The sequence below is a fragment of the Hydra vulgaris genome, chromosome 12, assembly GCF_038396675.1.
Source record: "Hydra vulgaris chromosome 12, alternate assembly HydraT2T_AEP".
NCBI classification, from domain to species: domain Eukaryota; kingdom Metazoa; phylum Cnidaria; class Hydrozoa; order Anthoathecata; family Hydridae; genus Hydra; species Hydra vulgaris.
Window position 1 is genome coordinate 30085332 of NC_088931.1, and position 25892 is coordinate 30111223.

Genomic DNA, 25892 nt, shown 5'->3' on the forward strand with positions numbered 1-25892 from the left:
ACTTATTAATGACTTTTTCAACATTTATAGGTAACTCTGTGTGAATATTCATTAAAGCTAAACCATTTAAGCGGTCCTCTACCATTGTGCTTCTTTTATAATCTTTTAGACGTCGAAGTGAAGAAAACGTTCGCTCACATTCACATGAAGCTAAGGGTAAGGTAGCAAGTAACTTAAGACAAATTTTAATGTTTTCAAATCCAGGAAAATTTATTGCTTTTAATGTTTCGGTAATATTAGACGAAAGCTCATTTTTAAAATTAACCCTATACACTTCCCACAATTTAAGCTCACCTAATAAAGCGAGTGGATTTGGTAAGTCTGTTATATAAAAGTCACTGAAAGGTATGGCACAATCTTTCCAATTAGTATCACTAGAAAACTGAACTTCTGCAATCATTTTTGAAGGAACTAAGTGCTTTATAACACTTTAAAGTTGTATCATTAAACCTTGTGTTTAACTCAGTGCTCAGATGGTCTAACAAAGGAATGGTGATAACCAATTTAAAATAATGAGAGACAGATTTAAAAGGAGTATTAGCTCTGTTTTTTGAAATAAATGAAGTTCTAGGCTTTTCTTCTATAACATTTTCTTGGATGCAGTTTTTAATGCTTGTTTATAGCATATTTAATGGTGTTCATTAATTATATTTTTAAGAGAAGACACAGCATCTTTTAATGCCTGAATAAGAATTAAACCATTATAAATACCATTACTTTTTGCCTGCAACAATCGTGTAATTGGAAGAGTTATATCAAAAAACAATTTTTGTTATACAAAGTGCAACAATAAAATCAAAACTTTATTATTGCAACAATAAAATCAAAATGTTATTAACTTCAGTAAAGAGGAGGCAGAAGTAGATGTTGTATGATTAAATGTTTTATTGATATTTAAGGACATTTCTTCAAGACAGGAGACCACAGGTATAAAAAGCTCTTGAAAAGTATCCATGCCATGTACTTTATCAACCCACCGTGTTCTACAAACATCTTTTAACTTTTTTTTGGAGGCTAATGGAGTAATTTTATCAATATGCTCTTCTAATTTTTGTGTAAAGACAACAGGAGAAAGTTGGAGAAAGATTAAAAAAGTATGAAATCTCTTTTACATGAGCTAAAAGGTTCCTGATAGACTGCACATTGCATGATGCACAAATAGTTAAATTAAGTCTGTGGCTGTAACAATGAGTTACCCCAAGACACGCTCCTGAGTTCCTAAGTTAGTATAACCTCTTTTACGACTAATGATTTTTTCGTCAATATTTCGTCTCTCGGAGCTTCCTCTTGTACGAAAGACAAAATAACAAGTTATTTTAATACACTTCAAAAATAATTTCTTGAAGCAAATATCAACAATAACACTACATGCAATTTGTGGAATTTGACGAAATTGGATTTTCAGGCGATCAAGGTAAACAGTATATAATTTGCAGGCTCGGTGCTAAGCGACATTTAAAACTGGTTGTTAACAACGAAAAAATTAATTACACAGTCGGTAATTGTGGCAACGCTACCGGTACCATTCTGCCACTATTCGTAGTTTACAAATCAATATCACGTCTGTACAAATACTGGGGTGTAGGAGGACCACCAAACACCGTATTTACAACATCCAAGTCGGGTTGGATGGAAGAGAAACAGTTTATTCAATGGCTCACTAAAGTATTCATACCAACAAGCAAATTAATTCCAGGTAATTAGTTTGTTCTACTTAAATTGAGTAGTTTAATCAATAAATCAACTAATCAAATATTTTTTTAAATTACAGTATTCACACTTTAGTCTTGGACGGGCACGTCACACATGTTACTTACGATGTTGGACGTACTTGCATTGGCAATAACATCAGACTGATATGTTTACCGGCTCATTCGTCAAACATACTTCAGCCGTTAGATGTAGGTGTGTGTTGTCACGTTAAACGAGTTTGGCACAAGTTGCTTACAGAATTTTATGCAGCTAAAAGTTTCAACAACTTAACAAAAGAAAATTTTATTCAACTACAAGCAAAACTTTTTAGCTCTGGTGACGCATTTACACGAACACAAATAATCGCTGGATTTCAAAACACTCATTTGTTTCCACTTGATATTAGCAAAATTGATAAATCAAAATGACATATTGCTCAAACATTTTATGTACCATCTTAGCCTACTTCATCATCTTCATCTGAGCCTGCTTCATCATCCTCAACTGAGCCTGTTTTGTCATCTTTATGCAAGTCTGTTTCATCATCTTCAACCGAGCCTGCTTCATCCATAGCCTATACCATCATATAGCATCAGTCAGCATCAAACTCTAACGATTCGCCTTCAAAACTTCAAAATTTAACAACAACACCAGCGACTCCTGCTCAAACGTATTAAATGTTGCTGAACTTTACAGAAAGACTCAAAGGCAAAAAATGAAAAATGTTTTACAGCGCCACCATATTGACACGCAAAAAAAACCCAAAAGAGTCAGCATTCCGAGAGTTGAAGCCCAGTGTCTATGTACATCTGAGGTACTTGAGAAACTAAAGCAAGAGGATTGGCCCAAAAAGATTAGTTTTCATTTTACTATATTCAATATACGTTTATTTACCACATTTCAAAATAATGTTTCTGTATAAATATGGTAAAAACAAAATTTGTGTAAGTTTGATAAAAAGAATTACTTGCTTGGAGTTATAGGAAGCTCGCATAAGACTTAAGTCAGTCTTGCGTAGTCATAGGAAGCTCGCAGAAGACTTAAGTCAGTCTTGTTATCGAGTACCTTTTTCAGAGATGTGTAGTACACATAAAAAATCAGTTGCATACGTGGTATATATGTAGGAGTTACATATATACCTTGTTATTAATATTATTATTATTTTTTTTCTATCGATTTGTATTAAAAGTTAAGTTACATTTATTTATTTTTTTATTTGAATTTAAAAAATTTCTTATAGTTGTTTAATTTGATTATTGTAGATTTTAGCTTTATTTTCAGAGAGTGTTCGTTTAAATTAAATTCCAGAAACGAATCACTATATAGTGATTCGTTTCTGAAACTAATTTGCAAAATAAATAGGGATCACGATATGTAATTGAGAATTTTGAGAGTCTTGTTGTTTCAAGCGCTATCATAAAGTTGCCTGTTGCTCTTGTATTTAATTTATTTATCTTGTTTTCAAAAAAGTGTGCTGTAAAATGTTCTGGAACCAGACTTAGTTTATATTTAAACATGAAAAGTACATTTTGAAAAATATTTATTTGAAATATATTTAGTGCGTTCATTTGTTCCAGTAAGGGTTGAGCATGAATAAATTTGTTTTTGTTTTGTACTAGTCTTGAAGCGTGTTTTTGACGTAAGTAAAATGGTTCGAATTTAGATTTATGGGTACTGTCCCATGCTATATTGGCATACATGAGATAGCTATGTATGAATGAAAAGTAGACAAGTTTTAGACTTTTTTGTGACAAAAATGGTCTTGCCTTGTATAGTAAATCTATGTTCTTTGATATTTTTTTATTTATGTAGTTTATGTGGGGTTTCCAGGAGATGTGTTCATCAATTAAAACTCGTAAAATTTTTTTATTCAGAGCTTTTTTGATGGTTATATTTTCTATATTAAATGTTGGAAGGTTCAGGGGTATTTTTTTAATTTGTTGATTAAAGTGGAATAGTATGTACTTAGCTTTTTCTATACTGAATGACAGTTTATTTGATTGAAATCATATATTAATTTTTTTTAGTTCAGCATTTGTTTTTTCAAAGAGGTCTTCGATTGTTTTGATGAATAAAATAAGTTTGTATCGTCGGCAAACATTATAGTTTTAAAGATATTAGAGGCATTTTTGGAAGATCGTTTATATAAATCAGAAACAAAAGAGGAGCAAGAATGGAACCTTGGGGTACACCACATTTTGTTTTTATTAAATTTGAGTTTCTAAAAATTGTTATTAAAAATTTACTAGTTTACTTTTCCCCAATTATAAGGGGAAAATCGATTTTTGTAAAGATTTTCAAAATATTTTTTCTTAATTTTTATATATTTATATAATGTAAAAAATTCTCTTTAAAACAAAAAAAACAAACATAAAATATTTTTTCTTTAAAAAAATATTTGATTCTGAAGATACCCCAATATTTTACCCCAGTTTACTCTATTACATGTAAGTTAATTACTTTGTAAAAAAACATACTGAAAGTGTGAAGTTTAACGTTCGTATACAGTTATTTAATAGACAGTTCAAATTTCGAATAAAAAAAGCTATTAAACTAAAATGCAATTAAGTTTTTTCAATCTTTGTTTTTTTTTTTATTTAAAAAATTCCTCTGTAAGTGTTTTGTTAGATCAAGTAAAAATTTTCCCCTTTTTACCCCCATTGCCCACTAACACCCCCTCCTCCTCGGTGTCATCGGCTCCGCTATGACAGACTAATTAGTTTGCAAAAAATAGCTTGTCTATTTTTGCTTTAAACTCATTTACGGACTACGATTCAGAAATAGCGTGATGATCTCGTCTTTTTAAAATAGCTACTTTATAATTCTTTTTAGGATGAACTTGCCATTCAATTATTTCTATATCTTTATAGCATTTAATAAATTATAGTAAATCCGCTCTTTTACTTCCTTCTGATAGAGTTATTAAATTTAACGGCATATTCTTTTTTTATAAGATAAATGTCGTATTTCCGGAATCAATTTTTTCGCTCGTCTTTGTATGCTTTCAAGAATTTTTATATCTTTCTTCATATGAGCTAACCAAACTTAAATCGCATACTCAATGTATGTTCTTACATACTCAAGGTCAATGGTCTGACATAGTTTATCTACAATTTTCTGAAAGATAATTTGGTTTTGTATTTAAATATTTTTGACAATAGGCCCAGTCTACTATTTGGTTTGGTCTCTGCTGAATTAATTTGAATTTTAAACCTCGTGAAATTGATACTCCTAAATCCTTTTCTAACTCAGTAGTGCTAAGAACTTGTTTGCATTCACATTGCCCAAAAGTATATAAGTGTTTTGGATTTAATTTGCCAATTTCCATAACCTTATATTTATTTCAATTTAGTTTCATCTTACGTATTTTAGACAATTCTTATATTATGTCAATATCATTTTGTTGCTTTGAACTATTAAGTCTTTCATCTAATATTGCAATAACTTTGTTATCGTCCGCATATAACTCACATCTATTTTTAAGTAAAGAACAAAAATCGCTTATGTAAAGATTAAACAATAGCGGACAAAAATCGGATACTTGTTGCTTGTTGGACACCACTTGTGACTTGTAGCCATAATGAATTCGCATCACCATATATAACTCTTTGACTTCTATTAGGCAAAAAAAGATTTGATCTGATTTAACAAATTCGATTTTATACCCTAAGACTATAACTCTAGTAATAATCATGTTCATCAGTAAAATAAGCTTTAGTATAACTGAAGTATAAAATGCCAATTTGTTTTCCATTTGCATTTGAAGACCGAGCAATATCCGTATATTACAACAAGTTTGTGGTGCAGCTTTTGCTTTTAACAAAACCACGTTGCTAATGTGTTAAAAAGTCATTTTAATTTATATAGTTCACTATTTGCTCACAGATTATTCTTTCAAGAGTCTCTTTCAATAGAATCGAAATTAAAGAAACTGGACAATAATTAGGTGCTTTAAAACGACTACTTTTTTTAAACCACAGGTAAATATATGCTAGATTCCACGCTATAGGTAGGTACTTCGTCTATTGATTTTCTGAATCATAAACCTATTGGCAACACAAGCTTATCAGCACACAACTTTATCACAAAGAGATGTACACAGTCCATTAATTTTGCTGTATTTAATTTTAAATTTATCAAAATATATATTATCAATGATTTTAGATGTTCAACCTTCAAATTTTTGTAACCTTGGTAACTGCTCATTTTCTAGATTTAAAAAAAAAAAATCTGATTGAAAATATTAATTTATGTGTTCTATAATATTTTTCTGTTAATATATATTTGAGCAGCGGTAGCAAAGTGGTTAACGCGCTTGCCTCAATAGTTGAAGATTCGTGGTCCAACGCCACCTCTGGGCAAGTTCTATAACATCGGTAAGGAAGAAGGCATAAAGCACTTCCACGGTGCTCTATAATAATACCGTAAGGACATCTTGGGACAGCTACAATCAATGATATATTATATAAAGTAGATGTCCAACTTGCAGGATTTCATTGAACGAAAAGTGAAGCCACTTTTTTGTGCTTATAAATATAGTTCGCCATTTGTAAAAAGAGCAAAAGCTGAAGCCGATATGAGGAATAAAAGTTAAAAACGCAAGTCAAAAGTTCCCAATAAATTAAAGATAATTCAAAAACAAATTTTAATAATTATAAAATACTTATAAAAGTTTTTTTATGTGCCTATCTTTATTAAAAAGTATTATAATTCATTAAAATGCTTTAAAAGCGTCTGTCGTTTTACTTTTCTATTCAAAACTTAAATCCCTTTTTAATTGAAAATAAATTTAAGAATCATAAATTATTATTTTCCAAGTATTCTAATTTCCTCTTAACACTTTTTATTTGAATTCGATATTATTTTTTATTTAAAATAGATATTATTTTTATTTAAAATAGATATTATTTTTATTTAAAATATACTTACTTCATTTAAGAAAAAAAAAGTTAAATAATATTTGTTTACAAATTTAATTTGGCATTTGTAAAAAGGGCGAAAGCGGTTTCACTTTTCGGATCGAAGTTAGACATCTATTTTATATGATATATCATTGCCTAAAATAAACAAATGAAAAAGTTGTATTTCCCAAGAATTCGATGACTTTAATAAAGTTTTTGTTACTTGAATTTAATATACCTGCACAAAAGTTTTGGGTTTGTTTTGGCATTTTGTGCTGTATTGTGTTTTGTACTGCAGCATTGATTTTTTTTTTTTGTTAAATTATGCCTAACAGCATTGTACTTAATTTTAACACCTTTACTGTTCCAACTTCTAAATAATAACAAGAACTCGTTTTTTGATTTAATACAAAGTTTTAATTCTTTAGTCATGACACCTTTCCTTTTTATTTGTTTTAGATTTTTATATAGTATATTTTCTCGACATGCTTTATTTTAGTGTTTAATAAAAAAAATCAAAAGCTTTATTGATATTCATATTAGCAAATATAAATTCCAAATCTAAGTTATTGAAATAATTTATTTTGACATAATTTCCAGCTTTATATAAGAATCGTTTAAACTTTTAAGTTATAACTTTCTTTTATTAAAAAGTTCCATTTAATTGCGTGATGACCTAGGATTTCATTGCCTGGTTGTCATTGGATGACACTTTTAACAAAATTTTCATCGTCAACAGTCAATAGATCTAAAACATTTGTCAATTCTTCATTAAATTTTTGATAAGTTGGTTTTTTTATTATCTGGTATATAAAGTATCCCTCCAAACAACTAGCAAAACTTTCGTCGCGTATGATAAAATTTTTTAAACCTGGAGATTTTTCAAAAGAGTTATTTTTTGAGTTAAAATAATTTTATTTGCCTCAAAACACGAAATTTAGGAAGACCTAACTCACTATTTTAATTATTTTAAATAATGATATTTATTTAAAATAACTAAAATAGTGAGTGTAATGATTATTACTCATTTTAAATGGCTTTTTTTTTTGAAACTCTAGTTGAGACAAAAAATTTTTTAAGACATTTAAATATAGAAGAATATTTAGAACCAAAAACTTTGAACAGTTTTTTAATTTTTTAACAAACAAAACTTATTTTAAAAAAGAATTATTTAATAAACAAAACTTATTTTAACAAACAAACTTATTTTAACAAACAAAACTTATTTTAACATTCCTTTGGAGATCAATTTGTCAACTCTGGAAAAATTATTTTCAAATTAAGCTAAAGTGACGCCAATGTTGTGCCATTATCACGGTGCAACATAGTGATAAATTAAGTTGCTTTAAACGAATTTATAATCTTTCAAACTTTATAGCAATTGCAAAAAAGTGCATTTTTCACCCGTTTCCCAGAAGGTTATTTTGAAAATAAAGGCGAAAGATTATTTAAATTAATACATAACCTAAAATTTTACAAATCAAAAAATGAACTTTATTTTTTAGATTATACTTTGTGTATTAAAAAATGAATATAATATATTTTGTTTTATATTAATTATAATATTTAAACTGTCAAAAATAATTTGATCAAAAAATAATAATGATAAAATAAATTTTCTTAAACTACAATAATATAATATAAGATAATGATACCAATAGTATCTAAATTCATAATTAAATTCATAATTAAAAAAACTATTTTTGATAAGAGCTTTAATAACAATCATATATAAAACAAACACAAAATACATATAAAAAAAAAATTATTATTTTTTAAATGTTGCAGCACTTAACTCATAAGATTAATAATATCGTTATATATCATTTTGTTGGCATTTATACCCCAAACAAAATCTAGATGGTTCCAGGCACCAATATTTTTGTTAAATACTATATTGGGAAGAAAAGGTATCAGATGATTGTTTATGTCAGTTGGATCAGCTAACCAATCGTTGGAGCCCGTAAACAAAGCCACAGGAACTTTAACTTTATCAACATAGTACAATGGTGCAGTTTTCTGTAAAAAATAAGAAAAGATATAAGAATAAGAATAAAAAAAGTATTTATTACATTAAACTAATTAATATTTAATAATTAAATAAATTAATATTTATTACATTAAAAAAAAAAATTCATGCAAAACTTAATGAAATGTCTTTTAACGTTTCAATGTTTTTTAATATCTAGGAACAACAGTTAAAAAAATTTTTTTTAGGTGAAATTAAATTTACCCTACTCAAAAATAAAAAATAAATCAAATAATTTTTGATGTAAAAATATCAATTTTTCAAATACCGCTCATACATAGAGGCGGGATAAACGTTACATCGTCAAAACTATTGAACGTAACAACATTTTGATTGAAACTTAAAACATCTTATTTAAAGGTCTAATTAAATTTCAGTATGGCATCACCAACGTCATGCTAAATTTATACATCGATTAAATGTTTAAGTTTAGGCGGTTTAGGCAGGCAGTACCCTAGGTATGAAAAGATCATTTGCAGCAGAAAAAATTAATAACAATTTTTGTCCATTATTATTATCTGAAAAAATTGTTGGGATTAAGGTTCATTGACTATTCCTAACGCAAAAATTTGTTCATTAAAGCTAACTTAGAAGTCACATAAATGCAAGCCGTTTAGGTGCAAAAGAGTTAAAGTGCGTATTATATATTAACACTGTGCAAACCTACACAGTACAAGACAAGTAAATTCAAATATACTACAACCGTAACAATGATTTTTTTATACATTTTTAATTTCATTTCTATAAGTTTCTAAAAAATTTCTTTCAAAAGTTATTTATATCTTATTCGTAGTAAAGTTTTACTAACTATTAATTTTGTTGAGAAAAGACTTTATTAGTGTTTAGTTTTAAAGACCAACCATGTTTGGTTCATTTGTTAACTAATATATTTTTAATATACTTTATGATAATAAATTTCTATGCATTACTTTTTATTTTAAATAGATGAAATTAAAATTAGTACAAGTTTTTAAAATAATAGTTATTATAAACACCTGATTGTAGCGCTTCATGTTTTCTGATTCTCCATAATCAAACATTTGAAATTGTCCACTTTTTATCATCTAAATTTAAATGCTTAAATATTAGACTCAAAAAACAAAAACAATATAAAGTAGTAATTCCAATCTTATTAGTAATTTTATTTATTTTACTAAAAAAATTAATTACAAAGTTATATTTAGCAAAAAACAGATAAATCTTAAAAATTAGATTTTGAGAAAAAAAATCTTTTAGCAATTATCTAATTTAAGTTCTTCTCGCTTACCCAACTTATATGACAATTATAAAATAAATGTTAAAAGATAAAAATTTTAAAATCATTTGATGATTTTGATATAACATTTTAAATTTCACTTATATTTATAAGCTAGGTAAAAAAAAAATGTCTTTAAATAGTATAAAGATAATTATAGTATTTCCATTATACCCATTACATCCATTATATACAATCTATTTAAAAGTTAGCATCTGCTAAGGTTACTTCTTTTATTGTGTTTGCCATTTTCTTACTCATTATTTCATTGTCTACTTCTAAATCTCTTATTTATCCCTGTATGGAATACTGTTGTCATAATTGGGCTAGTTCTTCTAATGATGCTCTTTTGCTTCCATACAAGGTCCAAAAATGTATTGTAAACGTATTTGGACCTGCTTTATCTGCCATGCTTGAGCCTCTCTTCCATTGTTGTAAAATTGCATCTCTCTCTCTTTTCTATAAATACTATTATGGTTGCGCAATCTCTAGTTCCATTAAACAAAACTCGTTCTCCCTTGACTCTTCATTCAGCAAAGTCACATCTTTTTACTGTATCTCTTCGTGCATGCTGTAAAAACTTTATTCGTCTAGTTTATTCCCTCACACTCCCATCATCATGTTTTCCTGACTCATACAACTTTTCAAGTCTTCAATCAACTGTTTCCTTGCTCTTTAACTGTTTAAATTTGATTCTTTAACTTTAACTTTGTTTTCTAGCAACTCTTAACTTAATAGTGGTTGCTTGCTGCCTTGTTAAGAGTTAATTAGAATAAAGAAAAAAAAATTTTTTAGGTAAAGTGTCTAAAATTATTACAAAATATATGACAACGCAATCAAAAAAAATTTGAAACCAAGAAAAATAAGACTGATAAGATTGAAATACAATTTTTATCCTTTGATTCAAAGTTATATATTTTAATTATTAACATCATAAAACTATGAAAAAAGCAACTAAATGTTACTGTGGAAAAACAACTAAATGTAACTGTGGAAAAACAACTAAATGTAACTGTGGGAAAACAACTAAATGTAACTGTGGAAAAACAATGTAACTGTGAAAAAACAATTAAAAAGAGCACAAAAATTGATGAATGCAACACAATAAAAATTTATTTTTATCAAGACAGAACAAGGAAAATTTCGCACACTTGGTTTGGTAAGAAACAACATTGAATAGACAAAGAAAGTTACAAACCACTCAAAAAGTTTATAAAATGAGATTTGGAAATGTACTGTAAATCACTACCTTAAAGTAGTGATTTACAGTACATTTCAAATCTTTCATCATGTTTATACTGCTTTTGATAATGACATTAAATTTCAATACATCTTAATGAAAGTGTGGCCTTGCTTCTCTGAGAAAGCTCCCATATTCTTCTTGAATTTATCAAGATAACCGTCAATATGGACTTTTTATGAGAACCTGAATCAACTCCACAGGCTTCCACTTTACATTGCTCTTTTCCATTTCCTGGTTCATTGTTGCCAGTAGTCCTTTTCAAGATCCATAAGTGAACCATCAGAAGAGACAAGTAGTTGTTTAAGTTGTGAAGCAACACAACTTTGAGGATGGACAGCCTTAAATCATTATATTCTTCTCAACCACACCTACTAAACTTTAATTTGTATCTCCAATATCTTCATCACTGTTTGACTTTCTATTTACTCCTGAAGATGTTTGGTCCCTCTTAGGGAAACAACCATCTTCAAGGAACAGGCAGCTTGGGGTTAAGAAAACAATTTTTATCCCAAGGAAAAAATAAAAATAAAAATTTGTTACAGAGTAATTTATTAACTAATTAGCGTATTTAAAAAAATTGAGTTATGACTAATGACTTGCATAAACAGAAAATGGAAAAAAAATTGCAGAGAGTTTGAACTGTAAGAAACCATTCTATTTAAATATTGTTAAGTTACACAAAACTTGCGTGTTTTGAGGTGTATATATATATATATATATATATATATATATATATATATATATATATATATATATATATATATATACACATACATATATATACAAAATGAATTATATCACACACGCACACGCACATATATTTATAATTGAAATGTGCTTCTTTTAAACGATTTTAATACAAATTTATATATAAAACTTATTAACATCATAGTCAAATAATTGTCTTCATAAATTTTGTAACTGTTCATAATAATGTAAGCTAATGTTCATGTTTAAATACCTGAGCAAAATGAATTATATCTTTAGACGATGTTCCAGCTGGAAGATGTGATAAATAAACAGGAAGTCTTGTTTCGTTTAAATTGGAAACATCATAACCAGCAATAAGAAAAGCTATATTACTACACACTTTTTCAGTAGGGTACAACAAACCACAAACATCTTGAGCAAGAAAACGTAAAATAGCCGAGGGAGGAAGGAAGTCATAAATACCAAATATTTTAATAAGTACCTGAATATTTAAATCAATAAAATTAGTTTTCTTATATATTTTTTTAAATTTCATACATAATTTTAAAAATTACCAGGCAACCCGATTTTGAGAAGGGCAACTAAAAAATAAAGTCACCTGAAAGGGCAACTATAGATTTTTATCCACAGTTTTAGTTTTTTTTTCTTTTTTTTTATAATTCAAGAATTTCATAAAAAGAAAATTAACTAAAAATCTAAAACACCAATAAAACGATATTTTGAAAGTCGCAGTGTCAAAGTTTATTTTCTGCATTTTCTATTATTAATTAGATCATAAGAAAATTGTATGATCATTTAAAGGTATTTAAAAAAATACTTCCTTAATAAGTACTAAAAAGTTTTATCATTTATCAACCAAAACATTTTTATTTTTTTACAAAATTTATTTAAGGATTTAGAGATAAATAATAGAACTTTGACAGAGAACGCAGCTCGCATACATACGCATCTCTAGTTTGTAGTTTTACATTAAACTCAAGCTTTTTTTATTTTGGAATATTTTTATTATCTTTTAACAGATCATCAATAAATTATGCAATTCTAAATTTAACTAGTGGAGAAAACAAAAAAGATCTAAGTTTTTTCTTCCAAAGTCATTATTTAAGCCAAAAATAAAAATAGCCCTTTAAGTTCAATGAAAACAGGTGTGCACAAAATTTTTTTTTATTTTTTAATGCAGTATTTTTTTGCTGCATAAGGCCTTGAAAATCCGAATTTGCCAACTCCAGTGTCCAAATTTGCTGATTAATTTTTGAATAAAATTTATCTAGGTGGGTTAGACACCCCTAACCCCCCCCCCCCCTAAATATGCCTCTGGGCATGTGCTTTATCTAAAAGTAGCAAAGTGAATGTTATCAATAGTTTACAATATTACTTTTATTTACGCAAATTCTTTCTAGTCTACACTTAGCCCTATAAGTAAAAATGACTAGAATATATTTTTATAAAAGTTTTTTGCATATGACTCCACTGAATGCAAAAATTTTTATAAAAAATAGAGATGGGCAACTCAAAATGTTTGGCAGACAACCAACATTAACAAACTGGTTACTTTCAGTTACCAAGTTTTTTTAATTGTTTTGTTTACAATTTAAATGAAAGGTTCATATTTGGAATTTATACAGAATGTTTGTTATGCCAACTTTTTGTTTTATTTAGAATTATAAACAATTATTTTATTTAGAATAAAATAATTGTTTATAATTTTTTTTTTTTCCATATTTAAATGCAAAGATTTTGTATTACTTTTGTCTACTTTTTATTATTATTTAATTTCTGAAGCTCTACTTTGGTGTTCTACCAACTGCTATTAGTTTAATTTGTCATTGTTTTTTTTTTCCTCCAATGTTTTTTATTAGAGGGATCATATTTTTAATAAAAATAAATATGTTACTAAACTCTTTTTTTTTATTTTTATTTATTTGTTTTTATAGTTTTTACCTTTATTATCTCATGATGGTAGAGTTTCATGATGGTAGACTTTCATGATGGTAGAGTTATCTTTCATGTTTAATTCCAAATATTATGTATTACAAACATTTTTAATTATATTGAAATTTTATTTTTTTAGTTCTGCTTTGATGTTCAACTATTATTAGTTTATTTTGTCTACTGTTAAAATATGGTTTTAATTTAGTAAATTACAACTATTTGAAATTTACTTTAATGACCATTTGCTAATAGTTTAAAAAAAGGTTTACTTAGTCACAAATAAGGTAAGAATAACTTCATCTTTTGGTCATAAAGTTTGTTTGCACTGTCAATTATTATGTTTTTGCTAATTTGTGTAACTGTTGTCTTTGCAATAAATGTGATTTTGACATTTTTAACTATAGAAATGTAATATTCTCAAACTAGCTATCCGGACCCATAAAATACGGGTCTTGGTATTCCACACCAATTAATTTTTTACATATTCTATACTTCAATATTTTTTAGTAAGGAGTAGAAAAATAATTACACATTTTTGGTATAAAAAGTTTATATAAATATATGGAAACAGACTTTAAAAAATGTGCAATAATGACCCGTATAATATGAGTAATGGTCTATTCCACACCATTTCAATATTCATTCTCTTTATAGTCGTTTTATTTTATTATATATGTTCAATACATTATAATTTCTTTTTGTAAATTTGAAAACTTCTATAAAAAAAAAAAGGATAGCTTTATTATTACTTTTCTTTAATAAATTTAAGGCCATTATTTTTTTTCAGACAATCTGCAGCTTATTAGAACTCTCATTCCGTTAATTAATTTTATAGGAATCAAAAGTTTAATGCAAAATCTTATTTTCTATAAGAAAGAAAGTTGTCTCTTTAATGTGTGTTGAATAAGCAAACTTCACTAGTTACCTAAGCATATTAATAACATAAGTATCTCTATCATGACATATGGGTAACAAATTTCTTCCAGTGTTTTAACGTTTTTAGAAATTTTAAGCTTTTTTAAAAACTCTCTTTCTTTCGTTTGTTATAGTATATAATATCTTTATATATGTTATGCATATAGAACTCCAAAAATATCTTATTTTTTATTTTAAAAAAATTTAAATGATTTAAAAAAAACTGTGCAAGCCTAAGGAATTGAACCACAATGATGCACTTCAGAACGTTTCAATGCTACTTAATAAACAAAAGACTTTTATAAAAAGAAGTGGTGCGACTCTTTTATGCCACTACCTTGGTTACAATGCCTGCCAGGAGTTCCATATCAAACACATGCAAGAGGGCATTACTATTACTAAAACTACTATTATTAAGTTCAGCATTAGTATAAAGAGATAATAATTGCAATGTTCTATTTTTATGAGAACTTGCAAAATCTTGCCTATAAATAAAATAATATAAATGTTGTAATTATAATAAATAAAACAATATAAATGTTGTAGTATAAGTTGGGGTTTTAGTGCATTAATATAGGAAGCTCCTTTATGTATTTATAATATATATTAGTCAATAATGACCTGTATTTTTTTATTTTATTCTGATTCACTCCCATAAAGGCTGCAAGCACCCACTATTAAGTTGGGAGTGACTAGAAAAAAAGAAAAGAGTTATAGAGCAAGGAAACGGTTGACAGAAGACTTACAAAAGTCAAAGGTTGTATGAGTCAGAAAAACATGAAGATGGGAGAGAGTTCCAAAGCGTTGAGTTTGGGGAGAAAAACTAGATGAATAAACATTTTTAGAGCATTTTACAGTAAAAGAATGAGACTTTGCTGAATGACAAGTCAAGTGAGAATGAGTTTTAGTTGATGAAACTAGAAATAAAAGTCCTTTGAGCAGCGACCATGTTACTATTTGCAGAAAAGAAAAAGAGATGTAACTTTACAACGATGGGAAAGAGGCACAAGCTTAGCAGATAGAGCGGATCCAACTATGTTTACAATGCGTTTTTGGACCTTGTCTTGAAGATAAAAGGGCATCATTAGAAAAACCAACTCAAATATGAAATCAGTATTCCATACAGGGACGAATAAGAGATTTGTAGAGGTAGAGAATGGAATCAGGAGTAAGAAAATGGCAAGCACAATAAAGAGAAGCAACCTTAGGAGATATTAATTTAGCAGTCGATTGTACTTATGGTTTCCATGAAAGGTCAGTAATAAATGATAATCCAAGAAGACGTAAAAAAGAGGACTCAGTGAGAGGGTTGCCATTCATCAATATAGGAATATCGACAGTACTGTGATAGTCTTTGCATTAAATAACTGAGTTTTGTTGGAGTTAAAATTTACAAGCCACTGTGAGCCCCAATCAGTTACAGAAGTGAGATCAGATTCAAGATCGGCTGCCTGTTCTAAGCAATCAAAAAAAAAAGACTTTTTGTTAAGACAGGAGTATAAAGTTGAGTCATCAGCAAAAGAGCTACTTTAGATGTAAGGTTGTCAGGAAGATCATTAATGTAGATAAGAAACAAAACAGGACCAAGGATAGAATCTTGAGGTACTCCAGAAGTTACTTAAAAATAAAGAAGGGTGTTAGCCTTCAAGAATGAATTTAATAAAACGTTTAGAAACAAAACGATTCGATAATCTTAAAAACATTCCAAGATACACCATATGAAACACGCTTATGGAGAAGACCAATATGCCAAACTTTGTCAAAAGTCTTAGATATGTCAAGAGTAATAGCCCTAGCCTCTCGGCCTCCATCTAATGCACGATAAAATCTTTCAGTCACAGTTACAAGTTAGCTGTAGAGCGAGAGGATCAAAAACCGTATTGATTGTCTGACAGCAAGTTATTTGATTCAAGATGGAATGTGAGAAATTTGTTTATGAAAGACTCAAAGACCTTGCTAATAACAGAAAGAAGACTGATTGGACAATAATTGGAGGGGTCAGATGGTTCACCAGAGTTTTTGAAAATTGAAACAACAGATACCATTTTCCAGCAGTCAGGAAAACAACATTCAGTCAAGCACTTATTAAATAGTTTAGAAAGAATTGAAAAGAGTTTTGGAGAACAATTTTTTAAGACTGTGACAGAAATGTTGTCTGGACCACAAGCCATAGAAGAATTTAATCGAGATATGACTTTAGCAGCGGAAGCTGGAGTGATTTTAATGTCTAACAGTGGGTTAACCTGTTTAATTGGAATGGAAGGAAGAGAATGGCCATAAGATTCGAGAGTCGAATTAGAAGAGAAGTTCTTTGTAAATAGTTCAGTCTTATCCTTAGGAGAGGAAATAAAATCAGACCCATGAATGAGAGATGGAATGTTAGACCTTCCTTATTAACAATGCTTATCCTTGGGAGAGGTAATAAGATAAGTCCCGTGAATGGGACTTATCTTACTATCTCTCCCAAGGATAATGAGAGATGGAATGTTAGAATTACCCTAGTTAACGATGCTGTTGATAATTTTCCAAAAGTCTCTAGAGCCTAACTTCTGAGATAAGATACAATATTTAGTGAATTAAAAATAATAGAGCTTAGCATCTGATAGCACCTATTAATATTGATTTCTTGCAATAATAAATACCTGTTTGTTCTCAAGAGAGCTGTTCTTTCAAAAAAGATGAAAAAAATAATTACAATTAGATATAGCAGCTGCACAAGAGGTTGAAAACCATAAAGTAGAATGAGGCTTGGCTTGGAAACGAAGAAGGAATAAAAGCATTTATTCTTACCGGAGTTCAGAAGGTTACGTAGGAAATAGATTTTTCTGCTGAGAGGGAAAAGGCATTTGCCCAAGGACCGTCACAAAAAAAAATCACAAAAAGAGTCCCAATCAGATTTAGGATAGTAGTAAGTAGTGCAATGATAGGGTGAGTCCAAAAATGAAGTACGAGATAAAAGATTTAAAGAGATTATTGCACGGTCAGAACCACCAAAGGGAGAAAAAGGAGAAACTGAACACAAGCTAGGATCAGAGGCCAGACATAAATCAAGGAGTGAAAGTAAATGATTAGGATTGTCAGGAAAACGAGTCAGTTAACTATCTGAGTAAGAGATTGAGAAGTGCAGAAGTTATAGGCTTTAGTGCCAGCAGGGTCAGTGGCCTTAGAGTCAAGCCATTCAGTGTGATGAATGAAAAGTGACTTACAACAACAATATTGGCAGAGAGGTAAAGAGAGAGACCATGGTCAATTTGATCAGAAATTATGTCTAAAAGAGTGCAGTCTTGGAAAGAAAGAGAATGATAAAAAACTAAGAGAAAGATGATTGAGTGAAGGGGTGTTAAGCAGAAGCACATAAATAAATGGTCAAAGAATTTGAACCTGATTTTACAACAAATAGGTGAATTGATGCGTATGTATACCCCTAAGCCAAGCATGTGACGATTGGAGTCTTTGCATTATTAAAGGATAGTACCCATCAACATTGAGATCAGAAGGAATAGTAAAATTCAGATTATTCTCCCTAAGAGTAAGCATGTCTGATGAATTTTGCAAGAAGTTAGATTCAACTGATGGAAGCTTGCTTTGCAGACCACGAATATTAGTAAAAGATATATAAAAAATGTATTATTAGATGTATTACGGGTCCTATTAGCTGTTTAAACAGAGTTTATTTGCACATGGCCTTGTAGATCTTTTTACAACTTATAATTTGCTGTAGAGCTCTTAAGAATCTTCATTAATAGGTATAATAGGGTTATGACTAAGAATTTTTTGCAAAATTTAGTTTCTCCTGTGATCGCAAATGATGAACTTTTTTAACCTTATTTAAAAATTATTATTAGAGGTGGTTTTAAAAAAAAATCCCACACCAAGACACCCAATGGCATGGTGGGTTTCTTATTTTAACAAAAAATTTTTTCTCCTAAATTATATCATGTTGGACCTCCAAAGAAGTGAAATTTTAAAGATTTCATAAATAACAATCTTTTTCAAATTTAACCTTAAAGAAGGTATTTTAAAAAAAAAAGTCTTATTTTGGAAATGAGAAAAAAATGAAAAAAAATGCTTTTTTTCCATTTTTGTTTAAAAATGTGAGTTTTTTTAACAATAATCTTTAAAAAACTGAATGTTATTTAAAAGTTGTTTTTTTTTAACTTTCTATGAAATCTCACTTCTTTTGAGAACCAAGTTGATATACTTTTAGAGAGGAATGTTTTTGGTAATATATGGCACCCACCATTTCATTTTTGAATTTGAACTTGATTTTGAATTAAACAAAATTATCTTTTTCTTAATCAGTATTAAAATGTTCATTGATTCCTATTACAGGCCAAAAAATTATTTTTTTGTCATAACCCTAAAGTATATATCTGCCTAATCAGTATTGTGATTTAAACGGATTAGTTATATTATATGATAATTTGAACCAATCATATAATCTATGTAATTTATTAATAGGCAAACATTATATATTTTTTTTTTTTTTGAAAACTAAAATGAGTAAAGATATGCAGGGGCGGATCTAGGGTTCGGGCACATGAGGTGGCCGCCACAGGAGAAATGTTATATTACTATTAAGATGTAAATTAAGATGTAATAATTTACATTACATTTTAAAATTCCATCAGACATTTTTTATTATCCATAGTTTCGGCGTAATTTAACTACAATCAGCGAGGATTGTTACAAACTATGATTAGGCAAATGGTTTTTTCATGCATTAGGTGAAATAAGTTTTGTCTAATCTAATCTCAGTACGAGGTGTGTATTTTTAATCAATTTAATTAACGAAAGTTAAATTTTGCCTAAAAGTGGTATGGAGCTAAGTGGTCAATCCGCCTAATCTGATCTGGATCTAGATAAAAAGTCTGGAAATTAATTGTGCAACTTGTCTGGGAATTAATTGTGCAACAAATCTGGAAATTATTTGTACAACTTGAAAAAAATAGATAAACAAGCCAATAAGTTGCATAAGGATTTTGCAATTAGCATATGTAAAGTTATTTATGTGTCTTATTTATGATGTCTGACATTTGTTATAATGTACAAATGGGTTTAGAGCAAAACGATGTTGTTTTATTAAATGAAATTTGCAAGAAGTTGTCTTATGAAGTAAATTCTATACGTTTTCTGTATAAAGAAAACCTACATTCATCTTAAGCAAAATTTCTGTTCAGAAACAAACATCAAAAGCTCGAAATTGGATAAACTTGTACCTATTTAGAAAGCTATTAACCATTTATAATGCTTTATTTACTTTATGTTATTATGCAATAAAGGAAAAAATTATCTTTAGTGACGATAATTTGTTGCTTTATTTGCAGTTTTATGAATTTGCAAAAAGTAAACAATTTGTTTTCTCTTTTTGTGACAATAATAAAAAATATACTTGGCTTAGAGAATTACAAACTGCTTGCATAGTTTTGTGATTATGTTGGTATATGTATGCAAACACATATACATTTTTTATATAGATATATTTTTTATAAATTAGTAAAATATAAAATGTATATATCAATATAAAAAAGAAATTTTTGCTAGATTATTGATACTGGCATCTTCAGCTTTAATTACAAATTATTAATTAAATTAAATTACAAACAAACGGTAACGTCACTTTTTAATGGCTTCTTTAAAATTCGCTTTAATTGGGCTTTTTTAATATTACACAGGTATAAAAAAAATATGGCGTCCAGAATTGTGTTTTTACATATCTAAATTTATACCTCCATTTTTAGGTCCCATTTGTTGAACTGAATTTCGATTGCCTCTCGAACTTTTCTTTCAAATTTTTTGGGTTTTACTTTTGATGTCTTTTTTTGATCCCATTTTATACTACATGAACATTTAATTTTATGATGCTCAATTGCAGATTGTTCTAATTTTTCTTCAAAAACATTTTTTTGGTGTTGTTTTGTTCTTGTTGCTATTTTCATTTTTGTTTCGCCGATGTATTTTTGTTCACACTCCCATTCTATTAGGTATACTCCGGGATGGCTATTTGATGGTAGTTTTGTTTTGCTGCGTGAAGTTAACAAAGATTTAAGATTTGCACTAGATTTAAAGACTGCCCTGTAACCTGCTTTCCTAAAGATTTTTCAAAGTTTTGGTGATAATATTGGGATCCATGGTAGTGCTATAGTTGGCATGGTTGCTTCGTTGTTAGATAAAACTATTTCATTATTTTATGTCATTTTTTTATAACAATATTTGCATATTTTTTTTACACCTATGTAATATTAAAGAAGCCTAATTAAAGCAAACTTTAAATAAGCCATTAAAAAGTGACGTTACCGTTTGTTTGTAATTTAATTTAATTAATAATTTGTAATTAAAGCTGAAGATGCCAGTATCAATAATCTAGCAAAAATTTCTTAGATAAAATAAAAAAATTAGTATTGAGAGAATTCGTATTTATTGATGTTCATATATTAAATTTATTCAACTCTCATACAAGATGTCATCATTTAAAAAAAAAAAATATATATATATATATATATATATATAAGTATACATATATACGCGATAAAGTATACATTGGGATAAGCGAAACCTCATTTAAGCTACGTTATGCGAACCATCAAAAATCTTTTAACATAAAAAAATACAAAAACGACACTGAGTTGTCTAAGGAAGTATGGGAGTTAAAAGAAAACAATTTTACAACTTCAATCAAATGGAATATTATTAAACGCTGTAAATCATACAATCCTGGGTCAAAAATTTGTAAGTTTTGTTTAAATGAGAAATTTAAAATATTATTTTACAAAGGGAACAATCTGCTAAACAAAAGAGGTGAATTAGTTTCTAAATACAGACACAAAAATAAATTTCTCCTTTCATTATTTGATAGCGGAGATTAGTTTTCCATTATGTCTTCTTGTAATATAACGTCAGAACTCATTCTACCGTAGTTTGTAATTTTTAAACGGTTTTTTATATTTTTGATTTTGTACTTCATGGCTGATGATTGCCAATAGGCATGAAACTTTAAGTTCTATTAAAAGTTGTTTTTTCTAAAATTTAATTATAAAACGCTCTGTTTTTGAAAAAATATATATTTTCTTAAATATTGAGCACTTTACAACAATCAAGAGTTTAGTATTTTTAATACTAAATCATACAACAGCAATATATATATATATATATATATATATATATATATATATATATATATATATATATATATATATATATATATATATATATATATACATATATATATATATATATATATATATATATATATATATATATATATATATATATATATATATATATATATATATATATATATATATATATATATATATATATACACATCACAACAGCAATATTACAAAGCTATGCTAGCAGTTTGTAATTTACTAAGAAAAGCATTTTTTTTATATTATTATTATAAAAGCATATGCTTGTCTTAGTAAAGTACAAACTGCTAGCATAGTTTTGTAATATTGCTGTTGTGATGTTTTTATATGTAAACGTATGCTATTTTTAAATATAGATTTTGCATGATGTCAATTATAATATAAGAAACACTTTTCAAGAAAAAATAAGTTTGATTGATGTTGCTTAAAGCTCGATGCCTAGCAATAACTGTCAGTTATATATATATTTCTTATTAATCAGCCTTATTTTATTTAAATTATACAGTTGATTGTTGGTGCCAAATTTTGCGTTTTTTATTGGTTCAGTTATTCGTAATGTGTTATCTGCAAGTTACCTTTATTTATTGAAAAAAAAAATTCTAAAGGATTGTAAAGTTTGTTAGTAAATGTTTTGTTTGTATTATTTGAATTTATTTTAGATAAAATCTTGTAACTGCCACTATAGTTTAGCATTTAGTATAAAAGTATAGTTTAGTATAAAAGTATTTGTTAGTTGGTGTTATATGGGTTCTTACTTCAATAACTGTATGTTAATGCAACGTTTTATTCCAACATCCATGATTTAATGGAATAATTAGCAGTGGTAAGTAAAAAGTTTTAATGACATTTTGAAAATCGCATTATCTAAATCTGTTATTTATCTAAAAATGTGGACTGTGCTCAGTAGGTAAATTTTTTTTAAAACTTTTTAAAGTTTTAAAAACATTTGCATATTTCCTTATGGAGTTACATTGCCAGTGCTATAGCCCTGGGCCTCACAGTTTTGAGGCTTTTGTTCATAAAAGAATAAATTTTTAAAAGAAACTCTGAAAATAACTTTTTTGATTTATCATGGAAAGAGGCCTCCTGCTTTAAAACAGCCCTGGGCCCAAAAATGTCTTGATCCACTACTGCACAATGCCATAATATATTTTATTTTATATGTAATCCAGAAATAGAAATGTGTAGCGAAAAGCAGTTTGCTAATTGATGGTGTATTTTTCTGTCATATGCCTTCAATCGTTCTGCATAAAAAATCGTACACATGATTAGGAAGGAGCCTTGACCAGTTTCATTTGCCTAAAACAAATGCCTTCCAGACAGATACTCTTTCAACCTTTATACTGTGGAGGTGGAGCATCAGCATATATTATCTGAATTTATTTTATACTCAATAAATAGAAATTTGACTGTTCTATTTATGTTCAGATTTCAAAAATGAGATATAGTTATAATTTCAATTCATTTAAATTTTATTTATTTTTTTTATGGAAAAGATAATATTTGAATTTAATAAGAATTTTTAACATATAATTAATTTAAAAAATTTGACTCAGTTATAAAACTCTAGTGTTCAAAGTAAACAGGGAGGGAGAGGTCATAGAAACAAGGTTAAGTGAGAACTTTTTTAAAATTTGAATTCGGGTAGATAGGAAAAAATTTGCAATTGATGAATTGGTAGGGGCGTTTCTTTGGCACCTGACAGTAGTTGTGCATGAAAGTGGATGGGGTTGTGAAACTGGTTGGGGGGAGGGGGTCAGAAATTTGCACAAAAAAATTTCGCCAAAGGAGAAATAAATCCTAGATCCGCCCCTGATATAAGGTAATAAATCATTTCAATCTAAGTCAGTTAAACCATTTTGTAGATAATGTGCAAAAACGCCTTGTAAACATAGTTGGACCTGCTTTTGCAGCCAATCTTTAACCATTGTCACATTGTCGTAATGTTGCTTCTCTTTCTCTTTTCTATAAATACTATAATAAGCTCTGCTCTAAAGAGCTAGTGTCTCTTGTGTCATTAACTAAAATTCATTCTTGTGTTACTTGTCATTCAATTAAGTCTCATTCTTTTACTGTGACTGTTCCTAAGTGCTCCAAAAATTCTTATTCGTCTAGCTTTTTTCTTCGAGCATCAGTTCTTTGGAATTTGCTCCCTTTGTAGGGATGCGTGAATTTCAATTTTACGTTAGCCGTAATTTGCTTAAAAAAGTGTTTCCAAATTTTTCATGAAGCGTCAAAGTCATCCTCTGCCTTAATAATATTACTAAACTTGTTGATGGTTTAAGAATAGGTATAGTTGTTTTTTATAATCTTCATATTTCAATTAATAGTTTCAGTATAAAATATATTTAAGTATTTACAAATAAATGACATTTAAGACAAGCTGAAAAAGTTGATCAAAAAGGAAAACAAAGTTATCATCAAAGTAAAAGTTTGTTCACGAAAACTTCAACAAGAAAAAGTATTTTTCTTTTAATTCTGAAAATTTAAAGAAATTTTATAGATTGGAATATATGCTAAAATTGCTGGCAATTTCGGTAGTAGATTCAATTTTTTTGAAAAAAAGTAGTAGTAATTATGCTGTGAAATGTTTTGATTCTGATGTCACGTGACAATTAAACTAGTTTTTAATTGGACTTTTTTAAATCTGTATCGATTTAGCAAAATAAATATTATTTATAATTAATATATTTTATAGCATTGCAGTTCATATGAATTCAGAAAAAAGTTTTCCTGTTACATTTTTTAAAACTGGGCTTGCAAAGCAGTATTTAATAGACAATTTTACATTTTCCCCAGATAATAATGAAAACAAATGCTACAATGGACATGTTTTGTTATTGTATATGCAACAATCCAAGTCAACTTTAAAAACTGCCAAAAGCATTTATAGAAATTTTGATTTTTATCCAACTCAAAGCCAGATATATAATTTGGTCAAGAAAAACAAAAAAGTGTACAACCTTAAGTCATCTAACGAAAAAAAACTTGAAGAGTTATGCAAAATGGTTTTTAAAAGTAATGAGCCATCAACAGTGGCAAAAAGTAGTTTATGTGAATCATCTAATTTACTTTCAGCACCTATTCAAACAAAACTGCATGAACCTTCTACTTCTGTTGTGTATCAAAAACCAATTAAAGAACTGGATTGTAACATTACTTCTAGAAATCAATTGTTAAAAAAGAGATTATTCTTTATGTATAAATATAATGCAAAAATGAAATCCGATCATAAAGATAAACTAACTAACCTAAAAGCAAGAATTAAAGCAGATCCTTATGTAATTAAAAGATTAAATCAAACTATTAAAAGGAAAAACTTAACTATTTCAATTTTAAGGCAAATCTAGCTGAAGTTTCAGCAAAAAATTTGATACTAAAAGAAAATAAATGTTTAAAAAAACATATAAAGATAATAAAGCTTAAAAAGAAAGAAAAACAAAATGACTGTAGTTATACCAATTTGATTAAAGATAACTGGATAAAGGGTCTACAACATGAAAATATGAACTTGCTATACAAATTGGATAAGTAAAAGGATTCTGCTAATGAACATTTGCCATTTAAAAAAGATAAAAAAACATTTACATGGCAGCTACGATTAATGATTTATGATGCCATTGTTAACCAGGTACCAACAAAAAGTATTCCAATTTTGTTTCTAAAAATTTTTTAACATTTAGGCATTGCACATATAGAAAATTTCCCACATCGTAGCACAGTTGAAGAGATGGTTCGTGAATTAGGTATAATCAGCAACCTTCATGCTGTTGAAGTTGTGATTTCTACAGCCAATCTTACCCTTGGATTTGATGCAACAACCCAAGAAGGAGTACATATAAACTCTATTCATTTTACAACCAAAACACAGTGTCATGTTATAGCAATAGATCAGTTGTCAGGTGGTACTGCACACGATTATCAAACTCATGTTGTATCTTCAATAGATCAACTTGCCTTTTTGTATTCTGATTTCCATAATTGTGACTTTCAAAAGAGCCGCTTAAAAATTATTCAAAACATTACAAACTCTACTGACCCTGCTGCCACTAATCATGCAACT

The 25892-nt window shown here is 28.1% G+C and overlaps 2 protein-coding genes across 2 annotated transcripts in view; one reads left to right on the forward strand and one right to left on the reverse strand.

Annotated features, from left to right (window-relative positions):
- Positions 1-1368: 1368 nt before the first annotated feature.
- LOC136088057 (uncharacterized) lies at positions 1369-2120 on the forward strand. Its single transcript, XM_065811705.1, has 2 exons — positions 1369-1696; positions 1786-2120. The coding sequence occupies exons 1-2, from the start codon at positions 1369-1371 to the stop codon at positions 2118-2120; spliced, it is 663 nt and encodes a 220-aa protein (XP_065667777.1).
- A 5966-nt stretch (positions 2121-8086) lies between these two features.
- Positions 8087-25892, reverse strand: part of LOC100212698 (gastric triacylglycerol lipase) — a 45227-nt gene continuing 27421 nt past the window's right edge. The window contains exons 6-8 of the mRNA XM_065812869.1: positions 12082-12312; positions 9618-9686; positions 8087-8612 (exon numbers count right to left, since the gene is read on the reverse strand). Coding sequence (XP_065668941.1) covers positions 8385-8612; positions 9618-9686; positions 12082-12312 — 528 coding nt within the window. The 3' untranslated portion in view covers positions 8087-8384. The remainder of the gene's footprint in view (positions 8613-9617; positions 9687-12081; positions 12313-25892) is intronic.

Coding starts and splice junctions, on each gene's coding strand:
- LOC136088057 (XM_065811705.1), top strand. CDS start 1,369: ATGCAATTTGTGGAATTTGACGAAATTGGATTTTCAGGCGATCAAGGT. Junction 1,697..1,785: donor AACAAGCAAATTAATTCCAG/GTAATTAGTTTG, acceptor TTCACACTTTAG/TCTTGGACGGGCACGTCACA.